At 17.5% G+C, this 14,953-nt stretch overlaps 6 protein-coding genes across 6 annotated transcripts in view; 5 read left to right on the forward strand and 1 right to left on the reverse strand.

The window, feature by feature from the left end:
• Positions 1 to 1,788: 1,788 nt before the first annotated feature.
• On the forward strand, positions 1,789 to 6,875 carry PADL01_0824200 (conserved Plasmodium protein, unknown function; the record flags this gene model as incomplete). The annotated part of the gene is made up of 2 exons (XM_028681594.1): positions 1,789 to 6,653; positions 6,806 to 6,875. The coding sequence occupies 2 exons, from the start codon at positions 1,789 to 1,791 to the stop codon at positions 6,873 to 6,875; spliced, it is 4,935 nt and encodes a 1,644-aa protein (XP_028537956.1).
• A 753-nt stretch (positions 6,876 to 7,628) lies between these two features.
• PADL01_0824300 (conserved Plasmodium protein, unknown function) lies at positions 7,629 to 8,874 on the forward strand (the record flags this gene model as incomplete). Its single annotated transcript, XM_028681595.1, has 6 exons — positions 7,629 to 7,689; positions 7,778 to 7,836; positions 8,023 to 8,118; positions 8,262 to 8,369; positions 8,511 to 8,609; positions 8,737 to 8,874. 6 exons carry the CDS (start codon positions 7,629 to 7,631, stop codon positions 8,872 to 8,874), a joined length of 561 nt encoding a protein of 186 aa, XP_028537957.1.
• Positions 8,875 to 9,365: 491 nt separating this feature from the next.
• Positions 9,366 to 10,181, forward strand: PADL01_0824400 (translation initiation factor IF-3, putative; the record flags this gene model as incomplete). Its single annotated transcript, XM_028681596.1, has 4 exons — positions 9,366 to 9,539; positions 9,637 to 9,707; positions 9,815 to 9,881; positions 9,996 to 10,181. 4 exons carry the CDS (start codon positions 9,366 to 9,368, stop codon positions 10,179 to 10,181), a joined length of 498 nt encoding a protein of 165 aa, XP_028537958.1.
• A 647-nt stretch (positions 10,182 to 10,828) lies between these two features.
• PADL01_0824500 (conserved protein, unknown function) lies at positions 10,829 to 11,272 on the reverse strand (the record flags this gene model as incomplete). The annotated part of the gene is made up of 1 exon (XM_028681597.1): positions 10,829 to 11,272. The coding sequence occupies one exon, from the start codon at positions 11,270 to 11,272 to the stop codon at positions 10,829 to 10,831; it is 444 nt and encodes a 147-aa protein (XP_028537959.1).
• Positions 11,273 to 12,083: 811 nt separating this feature from the next.
• On the forward strand, positions 12,084 to 12,957 carry PADL01_0824600 (conserved Plasmodium protein, unknown function; the record flags this gene model as incomplete). The annotated part of the gene is made up of 5 exons (XM_028681598.1): positions 12,084 to 12,123; positions 12,261 to 12,347; positions 12,508 to 12,663; positions 12,802 to 12,856; positions 12,936 to 12,957. 5 exons carry the CDS (start codon positions 12,084 to 12,086, stop codon positions 12,955 to 12,957), a joined length of 360 nt encoding a protein of 119 aa, XP_028537960.1.
• A 1,104-nt stretch (positions 12,958 to 14,061) lies between these two features.
• Positions 14,062 to 14,953, forward strand: part of PADL01_0824700 (protein KRI1, putative) — a gene marked incomplete at both ends in the record, with an annotated part of 1,836 nt that continues 944 nt past the window's right edge. The window contains one exon of the mRNA XM_028681599.1: positions 14,062 to 14,953. This exon is cut by the window's right edge and continues 944 nt beyond it. Coding sequence (XP_028537961.1) covers positions 14,062 to 14,953 — 892 coding nt within the window.

Genomic DNA, 14,953 nt, shown 5'->3' on the forward strand with positions numbered 1-14,953 from the left:
TAAAAGTTTCAAAAAAAATAGTGTAACATAAGAAATAAAGTATTCTGATTACATTCAAGGTCGTGTTTATTGTTTACACATAAATGTTATATTTACTTCTATATATTATCATAATACAAAGATAAATTTTCTATTTTTTTTTTTTTTTTTTTTTCCTTTTTGTTTCCCTATAATTACTTTTATTGCTTCTGTATTATTTTGAATCACATATAAAATGATAGAATAATGTGAAAATTAAAAAAATGAATTTCTTACATATATAATTATTTTATTTTCTTAGGGATTATATTACTACTAAAGGTTCTTATGTATAACTTGTATATATATAATATATATATATATAGAAAATATATATTTAAAAAAAAAAAATTTTAAGAATAAAAAAGAAACCTTAACTAAAACATATGATGTATATATATATATACACATTGATTTATTATTATATATATATATATATATATATATATTTTTTAATGAGAAAGATATAAAATAAATATATTATTTGTTCTTATTATTTTTCTCCTTATACAAAATTTTGAATAATGATATAAAAATATTATATATATATAATATATATACTATGTATATATATATATATATATATATAAAGTGATTAAAAACTTTTAATAATATATATTTATTAGTATATATAATATTATTTCTTTTCTTCCCCTTTTATAATGTCTAATATGCATATAATATTTAAATTTTAAAATTTAATTTTTATTTTATATTTTAATTGTATATATTAAGATATGTATATAATATGAATATTATATATATATATATTAAAAATTATTTATTTATTATTTTTTTTTAATTCTGTTTTAATTGTATAATACGTAGCACTATATGTGAGTTATACATATAAAAACAAAATATTAATAAAATATATGAATAATTTAATATTTATAAAATATATTTATTGAAGTATAAATAAATAATATAATTATAAATTTAAATTTCCTTTAATTTTGTTATTGTAAAATATTTATATGAAGAAATATTCTTTTGTGTTAACATGTTGTAAATTTTTTCATTATAAAAGAGTACAATTTGAAAAATGAAAAAATAAAATAAAAAATATTACTATGTATATATATATATATATGTATATATGTAAAATATGTATATCTTTTATTATATTACTTTTATATATTAACTTTTTATTTTTTATTTTCTTCTTTCCATCTTTTTTTTTTTTTTTTTTTTTTTTTTTTTTTGTTACTATTTGGGAATAAATTATAACAAAAAAATTAATCTTTTTTAATCCATTGAATGTTTGTAATCTGTGTATATCTAATTTTTTTAATTTTTGTAATTATATATTTGTCTATAATAAATGAATAAATATATATATATATATATATATGCATACACATATTTATATATGTCATGTTTTTTTTTTTTTTTGTATTTGTATACAAAAAATATGTAAATGTATATATAAATATATACTTGTGAATGTTTTTTAACTTATGAAAATATTTTATGAAATATTTATTTTCTCTTTTATTTAAAGTTGTTAAACATTTGAACTTTATAAAAACTTGTCAAATTATAAAAATATATGCATATTTACATATATTTTCTTTTTATATTGTCATTAATTGTGTTCAATAACCCTTATATATATAAGCTTCACACGTTTTATTCGTTTGAATAATATATATACATATATTTATATTTATTTATTTATTTATTTATTTTTATTTTGTATTTTTTTTTTTTTTTTTTTATGGAAATGAGTATAATTCACATTTAATATACCCTTGTAAAAATCAGAAAATGACATCAAATTATAAGTCTTACAATGTTTTTGATTATAATTTAAGGTTTATGAAAGATGATAAAAGGAATATGGATAGAGAAAGAACAAGTGATAAGGGCAAGGAAAATATATCCTTAAGGATAAATTCAGATATGAGAAAAAAAATATATTTATTAGAGACAAATACAAAAAGTCATAAAGATGAAAAGGATGAGAAATATAAGAATATAAGCTCATCAAATTATATGAAACATAACACTTATGATGATAAGAATATGGTTGTAAAAGATGATATGTCAAATTTAAGCTCTATAAAATATAATATACAAATAAATAAAAATAATAATAATAATAATAATAAGAGTCTTATTGTGGAAGAAAAGGAAAAATCTAATAATAGATCGATTATGTTATTAAACCATAAGAGAAAGTATGACCCAGATTATATCTCAGATGAAAAGAATATAAAGAGAAAAAAAATAAATGATATTATTAATAAATATAAAAAAAAAATGATAATTACTTCAAATGAAGAAAATGATGAAAAATATAGTAATAAAGGATCATTTAATATTTCAGATGATAATGATGATGATGATGAGGAGGGGGATAATAAAAGTAGTAGTTACAATATAAATCGTAAAAATTATTCTACAGAAAATAATGATAAAAAATATAATTTTCATATAACATCTTTAGAAAAAACGGATAAGATAAATAATGAGATGAAAGAATACTCAACTAAAGATACCATTGAACTAAGAAGGATAGAATCCATATCACATGGATCAAGTGAAAATAAAGCAAATATTAATTCATATGATATAGAAAAAATACACGATGAAAAAAAGGATAAGAATGAAATGCTTAATAATTTAGATATAAATTTATATAAAGAAGAAAAATGTTTAAGTTATAATAATAGGAAGGAAAATGACTTGAATAAAATTGACATATGTAAACAACTAAATGTAAATTCTAAGGAGCTTAAATATGATAAATATGAAAAGGATAATAATATATATAATAATCATAGTGATAATGAAAAATATGTAGATCATACTAATGTATATGATAAAAATTCAAGTTCTCATAATGTAAGTTTAAATGATTTATTTAATGAAGGCAATTTCATGTTAGACGAAAAAAAAATTAGAGATAAATTTAAAGAAGTCAAATTAATTGAGAAATCACTTGAAAGAAATAATTCTGGAATATATGAAAATGAACTAAAAGAAGGTGATACTGACAAAAAGGATGAATTAGAAAAATTGAAAGTGGATATGACAATAAAAAATATTAATGAAAAAAAAAATAAAGTAATTTCATATGATAAAAACTATTCTGAGAATAATGAAATAAAATCTATAAGAAGTGAAAATACTGACAGGGGAGAAACGAATAGATCATTTTTAGATGATAGAAATGATGAAAAGGAAATGTCTCATATAAATAACAATAATGATAGTGTTAAAAAAAATAATAATAATAATATTGTTCATAATGTAGGGGAATCACATGAAGATATGTTTTATAAGGCTAATAAATTATCTGAAAAAATCGACAGTATTGTACAAAATATTAAATATATCAAAAAAGTAAAAAATTCAAATTCTGATAAAAATAATATTGATGTTAACATTTCAGATGGTATATCGAATGATGAGGCACATATGAAAAATATTACAAATTATGTAGATTATAAAAAATTATATTATGATAATGATAAAATGGAGAATATCAAAAATACTTTGAAGAAAAATGTATATAATAATAAAAATGAATTATTGAACAAAAATGATACAAAATTAATGATAAGTGGAAATAATAATCAAAAGGAAAATGTACGCAATGATGAAAATTATCTTTTAAATGATATAAATGATTGTACAAAAGATTTAAATAATAAAAAATCAAAGGGTAATATTGATGTTCATAATAATACAACATTTTTTGATGCTATGGAATATTCTATAGGTTATGATAAAGAACAATACAATAAAAATTTAGAAGAAGATAATGTTATTACAAGAATTTCATCAAATAAAAATAATATGCAAATAAATTCCTCTTCATCTAATAATAAAAATTATATAAGTAAAAATAAATGGAATAATTTAAAAGATAAATATTTCGATATGATGAAATCAAGTGGTGTAGATAATATTATAACTATTAAAAAAAATGATCTTATAGTACAAAATAATGAAAAATATAATGATATTTTTAACAAATCACATGTCCATAAAAACACAGAAAGGTTAAAAAGTTTTAATAATAACAATTATAAGGATACACATATTTTAAATAATAAAATAAATGGTGATATCCATAAAGATGTTAAAAGTGATAATATTGAAAATAAAATAAAGGAAACGAAGAAAATAAAAAAAAAGGAAAATATATTAAACAGTATAAATCAAGAAAAAAATGTCGAAAATAAAAATATTGTTAATAAAATGTCATATTCAAAAAAAAATATTTTATCAAAAAGTTATGCAGAAAAAAGTCATTTATATAATATGAAAGAAAAAAAAAATAATAATAATAATATTAATTTGAAGACATGTAAAGAAAAGAATACTTTATTTTATTCTGTTGATTTCTCAAACCAACAAAAAAAAAATGATATTGATAAACGATTATGTGATGATTTATTATCTTCAGCTATTGATGATTCGATTGAAAGAAAAATAATATATGAAAATATAATAAAATTTTCCAAAATAAATGTAAATAATGATCATGAATTAGTAGATAAACATTCAGATGAAAACACGAAAAAAGAAAATTCCAATGAAAGATTAAAAGAAGAATTGGATATTATTAAAAATTATTATAGTGAAGAAAAATTAAAAAGAGAGGAGGAAGATAAACTGAGAAATGAAATCCAACAAAAAAGAAAAATGTATGAATTAAAAATTCGAAAAGATTTTCAGGAAAAAATAAGACTTAGAAGGGAAGAATATGAAAAAAGGTTAAACGAAGATAAAATAAATAATTTACACCATGATAATGCAAAAAAGGAATTACCAAATGGTATAGCAGATGGTAAACCGAATGTTATTGAAAATAAAGAAAAGGAAACGAAAGATATAACTTATAATAATGTAAAAGAAGAAAGTAATATTAAAAATTATGATAATAATAATATTAAAAATTATGATGATAATAATAATATTAAAAATTATGATAATAATAATATTAAAAATTATGATAATAATAATATTAAAAATTATGATAATAATAATATTAATAAAAATTATTATTATTATTATCATTATGATGAATTGAGAAACGAAAATTATAAAGACAATAACAAAAAAAGAAGAAGAAACAGATTTGAAGATTATTCAAGTGATGGAAGTTATTATAAATATATGTATTGTAATTTATATGAAGAAAGATGTAACAATAAAATGAAAAATCATTTTTATGATATAAGTGATAATTTATATTTACAGGAATGTTCTGATAACTTCTTTCATAATAATAAAATCTCCTCTTCTTCTATTTATAAATCACCTTCACATAGTTTTGATAACGAATTAATATCATTAAGTAAAATAAAATTTGATGATTTTGATTACAATTATTTAAATGAAATCCACAGATCTGTATCTAAAACGAAAGAGAGAAAATCAAGTTGGTATTCTGAATTTAGTGAAGAAGAGGAAAAGTTAAAAAATTGCAACTTAGTTAAACCTAAGGTTATTTTAACTAATAGTGAAAAGAGTTATGAAAAAAAATTTATTGAAAACTCCGAAGGGGATAGGAAAATTAATGGGGAATATGAAAAGAGTGATATATATAAAAAGAGTGATATATATAAAAAGAGTGATATATATGAAAAGAGTGATATATATGAAAAGAGTGATATATATAAAAAGAGTGATATATATGAAAAGAGTGATATATATAAAAAGAGTGATATATATAAAAAGAGTGATATATATAAAAAGAGTGATATACAACAAACAAATGATATAAACGAAAGAGATAATTCTTATAAAAAAGGAGATATACATGAACGACATGAATGTCATGAAAACAATGTAGTATCAGAAAGAAATATTCCAAATAAGAACAATAGTACAGGAAATCTTCATAATAATAATGTCTCCAATTCACAAAAAGGAAAAAGCCGTTCCTTTGATTATCATCGTAGAAGTAACAAAAACAATTTTTATGAATACAAAAAGAATAATAAAGATGATGATAATATATTGAATAAATTGTTAACCATAAAATATCAAAATAAAATAGAAAATGATAGTTTAAGCATAATGGAGGATAATATACACAATGCTAAAGAGAGTAGTGTGAATGAAGATATGTATGAAGAGCAACCTAGTTCTGAAGAGGAATATTCAGAAGAGAATAATATGGATGATGAAAAAGATTCCGTTAAACTAAATGACAAGGAAAGTGAATATAATAAAAATAATTGTAAAAGTGTAAAATTAATACAAAAGAAAAGTGATTTTAATAATGAAAATATAAATGAATTGAATATATCACCATCTCATACGGATATTGATAATAAAGAAAAACCAAATATATTGTTAAATACTACAAAAGAAAAAAATCGTATTATAAATGTTAATGAAAAGGATGATATATCCAAAATAAATCAAATAATACAAGAAGAGAAAAATGAACCAAATGATAATATATATATTAATGATGATGAAGAAAATGAGGGAAAAAATAAATTGAAAACATCCATATCATCTTCAGATAATGGAATACCAAAAATTAATATTTTAAAAAATAATGAAAACTATATTCCATTAGATATTGCTTTAAATTTTGTTATGGATAATGCAAAAATGAAGAAAAATTTACAAAAGGAAGAAAAAAAAGATAAAGGAAAGAACAAGTAAGAAAAAATATATCTTTTGAGATAATTCTTTTAAGTGTTTAATATATATATATATATATATATATATATTTATATGTATTTATGTATATTTTATTTTATACTATATTTGTATATTTTATATTTTTATTTTTTTAATTTCACTTTTGTAGAACCTTTGTTCAGTGGTTAATGGACGAAAGAAAAAGAAGATTAAAAAATAACTTACCCATAGATATTTAATATGTCAATTGATATTATTTTTGTTTTGTTATTTATATTGATTTATTTTTAACCATAAACGTTTTGAAATATTTGACTTATTGTTATATTTATTTAATTTTTTTTTTTTTTTTTTGTCTTATTAAATTTATATATATTGTTCATTTAGAAACTACATATATATATATATATAAATGTTCCAATTTTTTTTTTTTTTTTTTTTTTTTTTTTAATAATACAAAGTAGCATATATATGATTTGTATTTACAATTGTTTATCACATGGTAAATATTAATTTTATTTTTAATTTAAAGAAAGGAATATATACATATATATGTGTATGAATATATATAAGTTGAGCGAATTATATTTTATTATGTCTATATGGATATATTCTTTATTTAATTAATCTATTTTCAATATATTAAAAGACATTTTTTTTTTTTTTTTTATTTAATTTGATCAAATATATTTATCATATGAGACTAATATTTTGTAAAAATTATGAATGTGTATTAAATGTATCTATGATAAAGAAAAAAAAAAAAAAAAAAAAAATGAAAATGGCTATTTATATTAGCTATTTAAAAAAAAAAAAAAAAAAAAAAAGTAAAAAATATCTATATTCAGGGGGAAAAATTATAAATATATAAAATATGAATAATATTATTATTTTATATATGAAAAATATGAAAATGATAATACAAAAACAGATATGTTAATATTTTTTAAAAAATGATTTTTTTTAATTTATCATTGGAATAAGATATAAAAATGATATCATTAACTTTAATAAGTGACCGTGTTAGTGATAAATTATCTGATTTAGCGTTGTGTGTGTTTATAGGTATATTTTATTGTTATTACTTTTTTTAAATTATACCTACAATGTTTATATAATTTTCTGTTATATCATATAATAGGGAATCTCAAAAGAGCCAAAAAGTTGTTGAAAAAAAATGATATCAATTCTAAATTTTTGGTTAAAAGGAAGATATATAAATGATACTATTAAACAAAAAAAAAAAAAAAAAAAAAAAAAATATATATATATATATATATATATTACATAAATATTATTTTATGTTATATATATATATATATATATATATATATATATATATATATATTTATATTTATTTATTTTTATACTTTTTCTTTTTATTAGAATAACAACAATTTACTACAAATATGTTCCTATAACGATGATGTTGACATGTTTTGTTATTTATTAAACAATGGGTGTGACTTCAAACATATAAACGTAAAAAAATTCAAATAAGGAAAATATACATATGATGTTTTAGAAATTGTGATACAAAATAAAATATATATTAAATTTCATTATAGATATATATGCTTTATATATATATATATATATAATTTTATTTATTGTTGCTTTTAAAGGATAATGGAGATACATGTTTACATATCATTGTGTTGAATAACAACTTTTATTGTTTAGATATACTTTGCAGAAATAATATTAAAGATATTATTAATATAAAAAATAAGGTAAATATAACAAGCAAAATTGTTAAATGTTGGTAATTATATATATATATATATATATATATGTATATGTACATTTACAATATATATTTTATTTATTTTTTTTTTTTGGTATTTCATATTTTTCCTTTTCGAATATAACAGAATGGTGATACAGCTTTACACATTTCTATTAAAAATGGTTTTTATGAATCATTTTCTTTATTATTAAAATATGGTGTTGATATTCTCATAAAAGATGATGTAATTAGAACATATATTAAAAAAAACACAATCTAATTATTTATTCTTTTGAAATTTTGTAAATTAATTTTTTTTTAGTTCATTATTTTTATTTGTTTTTTCTTTTTTTTTTTTTTTTTTTTTTTAGTTCGATATGGATGCTTATGAACTGTTAGATGTTTTCCGAAAAAAAGAAAAATTTTATGATAGCAATTGTAATAAATATTCCATCATGTTCAATTTATTAATAAATGAGAAAATGAAAGGTGAAATAAGGAAAATATAATAATTAAAAATAATATATACATATATATAATATAATATGATATTATTATATTTATAATTTTGTGTATTATAAAATGCTGAGTACTTATGAAATATTATAATATCTCTTTATAGTTTTGAAGGAAAATGAGAACATAACGCACATAAAATAAATTAATATCTTAATTGAAATATTATATATATTATATATATATGTGATTTGTTGAGATATAAATATTATTTTTATTTTTTATAATATATATTTAAGATCTTTTTTATTCTTTATATACTTTTTTAATTTTTAATTTTTAATTTTTTTCATTTTTACTTTTTTTTTTTTTAATAATATGTTTATCCCTTTTTTTTTTCTTTTTTTTTTTTTTTAGTATTTTCAATTAGAAAAAATGCAACTTCATATATGATATAAAATTGTTTATATAAAGTGTATATATATATATATATATATATGTTATCTGATTTTTTTATTTTATTATTATTTTTTTTAACATTATAATGTTATTAAAACGTTTCTTTTTTTTTATAATATGTGTATTTTATATATTGATATTTTATAATTACAATGTTAACTGTTTTTATATACCCAAAATATGCTGTACCAAATATTTTTATTTAAAAGAAACAAGTGATGCCTCTGGTTATTCAGAAGGGCATGAGCGATATATGCAGGTAGGATTTTAAGAAGTAAAAATACGAAATATATATATATGAAGGTTTAGATAATATTTTATATATTTTATATGTCCTTTATATATTTTTATAATAGGAAAAAAAATTGAAGCAGTTGAAACACAAGATGGAAAATAAATCCGTAAAACAATTAAGAATTACACCCAGGTATGTTTTTAGGGAATACACATATGTATATAATTATGTTAATATGTAAACATATATATATATATATATATATATATATATATATATTATGATGTTTCAATTTGTAGAATTGGTATGAATGATTTACTTATTAAAATAAATTCCGCAAAGCAGTTTTTATTAAAAAGACATAGGGTAAAAAGAAATTTTTTTTTTTTTTTTTATATATATGTATTTAATACTTATATATATTATATATATATATATATATATATATTATACATTTTATGTTAACCTCTTTCGTTGCAGGTTAAATTTATTTTAACCTTAAAGGGTAGAGAATATACAAATGTAGAAAATGTAAAAAGAATATTTTCCAAGATATCTGAAGAATTAAAAAGTTATGGTAATTCAGAAACTATGCGTCAAAATGGAAATATTGTATCACAGTTATTTAATTTAAAAGCTAAAAGGAAAAATGAAAGTGGAACATGATTTAATAAAAAAAAAAAAAAAAAAAAAAAAAAAAAAAAAAAAAAAATGTTGTAGAATAAGACGACTTTTAATTTTTTTTTTTTTTGATTTGATATCCATATTTAATAAATGTGCCGTGGTTATATATTTATATATTTGTTTAATTTTTTTTTATGTGTGGATTATTTATAATTATACATATGAAAACAATAAAATCATAATATGGTTTTTTTTAAAACTCTCTCACTTATGTATTTTTTTTTTTTTTTTAGTAAAAAATATTAACTTTTTCTTTTTTTTATTGTAGTTAAATAAATAATATATATATATATATATATTAATATATTTGTGTTTCAAGAATTAATTTTCTTTTTTTTTGTAGCTTATAATTATAATTCTATTATCAATATATAAGATGAAATGATAATTAGTTCTATCAATTTTTCAGTTTGAAAAAAAAAAAAAAAAGCAAAAAACAAAATAAAACATACACAAAAAAATACAAAATTGGTCTTATTAATCATTGCATATTTTAAAAAAGCAGGGTTGATTTCTAATAGCAATAACGACAAAAAAAAGAAATATATATATATATATATATATATATATATATATATATATTAATATAATTATATAAAAAAATAATATAAATTAACATTATTTAACATTTAAAAATCAGATGAATTATTTTTAATGATACCACAACATTTTTTAAACTTTTTTTTAGACCCACATGTACATAGTTTATTATTATATTTTGATGATCCTTTAATATAAAATTTATTTTTATCAATATCTTCGTATCTTAAAAAATTATCTTCACTGTCGTTATTATATTTTGTATTTCTGAATTCATTTTCAATTTGATTCATCCTCAAATCTCCTATTAAATATCTTTTCCCCTTATTAAATATGGAGTAAGCACTTATAGAGCTGTCATTCTTATTTTCTAAATTTAAAAAAATGATGGCTATCAAAACTATTATGATATATACACTACCAAATGTGTTATAGAGAAAATAACATGAACACAACAATATAGCTGTAATGGTTTTAGGGTTGAAGTATTTGTTAATATTTTTATTTTTACTGTTCTTTTTTTTCTTAGACATATCTACTTAAATAAAATAAAAATAATAACTAAAAAAAAAAAAAAAAAAAAAAATGAAACATTTATCGACATTTATACGTTTTTATTATATTATAAAGAGGTGTTCTTTGTTTTTCTCTTTATATTAGGTATTATATTATTTTTTTTTTTTTTTTTATTATAAACGTGTATGTATATTTATATTTTTAATTAAAGTAAACAAGGAGCCATTTTATTTATTATGCATTTTTTTTTTCTTTTTTTCATAAATGAAATCAACATAAATTTAAATATTAAATTTATATGTGCTATAATTACTGGAGGAATAAAAAGAAAATGGCAAATATCAATTATAACACATTATTATACAACGACTTATGAAATTTAAAAACATAACATATTCAAGGTGATCATATTATACAAAATAATATAATAACAAAAAAAAAAAAAATTAAATAAATATATAATACAATATGTTTTTTAAATAAATATAATATACATTCTTTTGTCATACAATTTGTGGAATAATATATGTACATATTTAAATTTTTTAATTATATATGTATATATATATATATATATATTACATATAATATATTTTTTTTTTTTTTTTTTTTTTGTAACTATATAAGAATGCCTTTATATTATACTATATTATATCATTTAATTTTTTTTTTTTTTTTTTTTTTTTAAATATATAGCTTTTCTTTTTTTTCTTTTTGTATGAAAAAAAAGATATTTCATTATGTCCCCCTTTTTGTGTATATTATTCGTCATTTGATAATACATATTGTAATATATAAGAAAAAGTAGAACAATTTTTTTTTTTTAAAATGGAAACAAATAAATTAGAAGGAAAAGAAAAGAAAGCAGGTAATTGTTATATATATATGTGTGTGTGAAGAAAAACAAAAAGAAGTAAATATTAATATATATATATATATATATATAAGCTTAATATCTGCTAATATTTGGTTTTTTTTTTATAATTTTTTTTTTTTTTTTTAAAGGAATATGCAGAATATGTTTTAGAGGCTTCTTTAAAAGTATAAAAGGACCAAGCATAACTCACAGTATTTTATTTGGAATATGTGGAGGTAGCTTTTTATTGGATATATTTTATATATATATGAAAATGATTTTATGAAAACATAAATATATATAACTATAAAATTTTATCAGTTTTAAACATATATATATATATATGTATGTATATAATTAGTGTTTATTATTTTATTGGTTTGTAATATCTTGTAGGTCTTGTGTATTATGGATCATATTATTTTTATCGTTTTTTAAAAATTACATATTTTGACACTCAACATGTGTCCAATGAAAGCAGAAGGAGATATATGGAAAAACAAATGTTATTTTATAACGATTTTGGATACGATTTATCTATGAAATATATTGGTAAATCAAATGAATATAGGAATAAAAAAAAAAAAAAAAAAAAAAAAAAAAACTGTACGATTACATTTAAGGCTATATAAACATACTCATGTTAATATATATATATATATATATATGTTTATATTTATTTTTTTTTAGGAAACCTATGTAAATATTATGACCCAGTTGCCTTACGATTACCTTTTCAACCACTGTAATTATATATTATATATATTTATATATATTTATTTATCATATATACTTGTTTATGTTTTTTTTTATTTTATTTACAGAGATGACAAATATAGGCTTTAATTTCAATAACATAATATTTATGAAGAATTATTATTCTTCCGTATTTTATATCAAAAGTTTATACAAAATTTTGTAGAATCACATATTTATCTACATTTGACTGTTTTATTATAAAAAAAAAAAAAAAAAAGTTATATATTTTATTTTAATAATTTCTTTTTCTCTTTAACATATTAATTAAATAATTAAATATATAAATAATAAAATAATTCTACATACATATATATTTTTCCTTATATTTTTATACATATAAGAATAAAAATAAATAATGTTGTTTTTATTTATTTACTTATTTTTTATTTTTTTGATTATTATATGGGTTTCATTCATTTCCTTTTCTTTTTATCAAATTAATTTTTTTTTATATATGTTTTATTTTAGCAACTATTCCTTTTTTTTTTTATGTTTAAAGAAAAAAATAAATAAATAAAAAAAAATAAATATATAATATTATATGCCTCTAAATACTGCACAATAAAAAATGTATATATATATATATATATATATATTTATTTATTTATTTATTATGTTGTTTTTATGAATATGAAATTGGTCATTACTTATTATTTAAACATTATATATATTATATATAATATTATCTTTCCATAAAATTTATATATACATATATTAATATGTATAAAATAAAAATATATATAATTTATATATATTTTTTTTTCCAAATGTTTATCAAAATATTTATATAATATATAACCAAATGAATAACAAAAAAGAAAGAAAATATAAATTAAATTATTATAAGTATTATTTTTTTGGAATATTATTATTTATAGATTGTTTTTTTTACTGTATTTTTTCTTAACGTTTAATTACATAAATCTATATCATATATATAATATGAGTAGCTTTTATAAATCTTTGTAATAAAAAAAAAAATATATATATATATATTTATATAATTATATTTTTATTTACCTATTCGTATTTAAAATGTATCATAATTAAACAATCAAAAAAGTATATATATTTATATGTAGGTTTATCCTTTATACATATTATAGGAAAAACTTGAGCATAAACATTTATTTTATTTTACTTAATTTTTTTTTTTGATTTTTTTTTTTTTTTTTTTTTTTGTATAATATAATGGGTAAGAATAAAAAAAGAAAAAATTCCACAGATATAAATTTATGTGATAATAATATTGGGGTTAATAAAGAAAAAGATAACGCTTTGAATTTTAATGATATAGATAAAATTATAGAAAAAGGTGATATGGAAAATATGAATTCTTTGGATAGGAATAAAGAAGGAATGGAAGAAAATAATAATAACAAAGAGAAAAGTGTCATAAATGGTTTAAAAAATAATAATATGAATAATAAAATAGTAGAAGAAAATGAAGATGAAATATCTGTAAGTGATGACAATAGTTCAAGTAGTGATGAAGATCATGAGGGATTATTGCTAACATCGAAATTTAAAAAAAAGTTTAGTAATTTATTATTAAAATTAAAAAGTAAGGATTCAAATTTATTAGATAAAAATAATGATAATTTTTTTCATGACAGTGATTTTGAAACGGAATTATCAAGTAATGAGGAATCCAAAGAAGATGAAAACCAGGATGAAAGGAAAAAAAAAAAAATGAAATTACATCATAATGTTGACGATGATGATGATCATAATGATGACGACAACAATAAGGATGACAAAAAAAAAGAACGTGATATGTTGAATTATTCAGAATATTACAAAGATATTTTATTAAAAGAAGGGTCTCAAGCTTTTGAAAAAGAAGAAGAAGAATTATTGAATAAGGAAAAGGAATTAAATTCAAAAAAAAATAAAAAGACATATTTGGATGAACAAGAAGAATTAAAAAAACAAATACAAGAAGCATGCAAAATTGCGGATGAAGAAAATGATAATATATGTGATGATAACTTCTTTACCATAAAAGAGAAAAGTGAACAGGAATTATTAGAAGAAAAAAAATACTATGAAACATTTTTGAAGACTTCTAATATGATGAAAG

The sequence above is a fragment of the Plasmodium sp. gorilla clade G2 genome (genome assembly GCF_900097015.1).
Source record: "Plasmodium sp. gorilla clade G2 genome assembly, chromosome: 8".
Taxonomy (NCBI): domain Eukaryota; phylum Apicomplexa; class Aconoidasida; order Haemosporida; family Plasmodiidae; genus Plasmodium; species Plasmodium adleri (nom. inval.).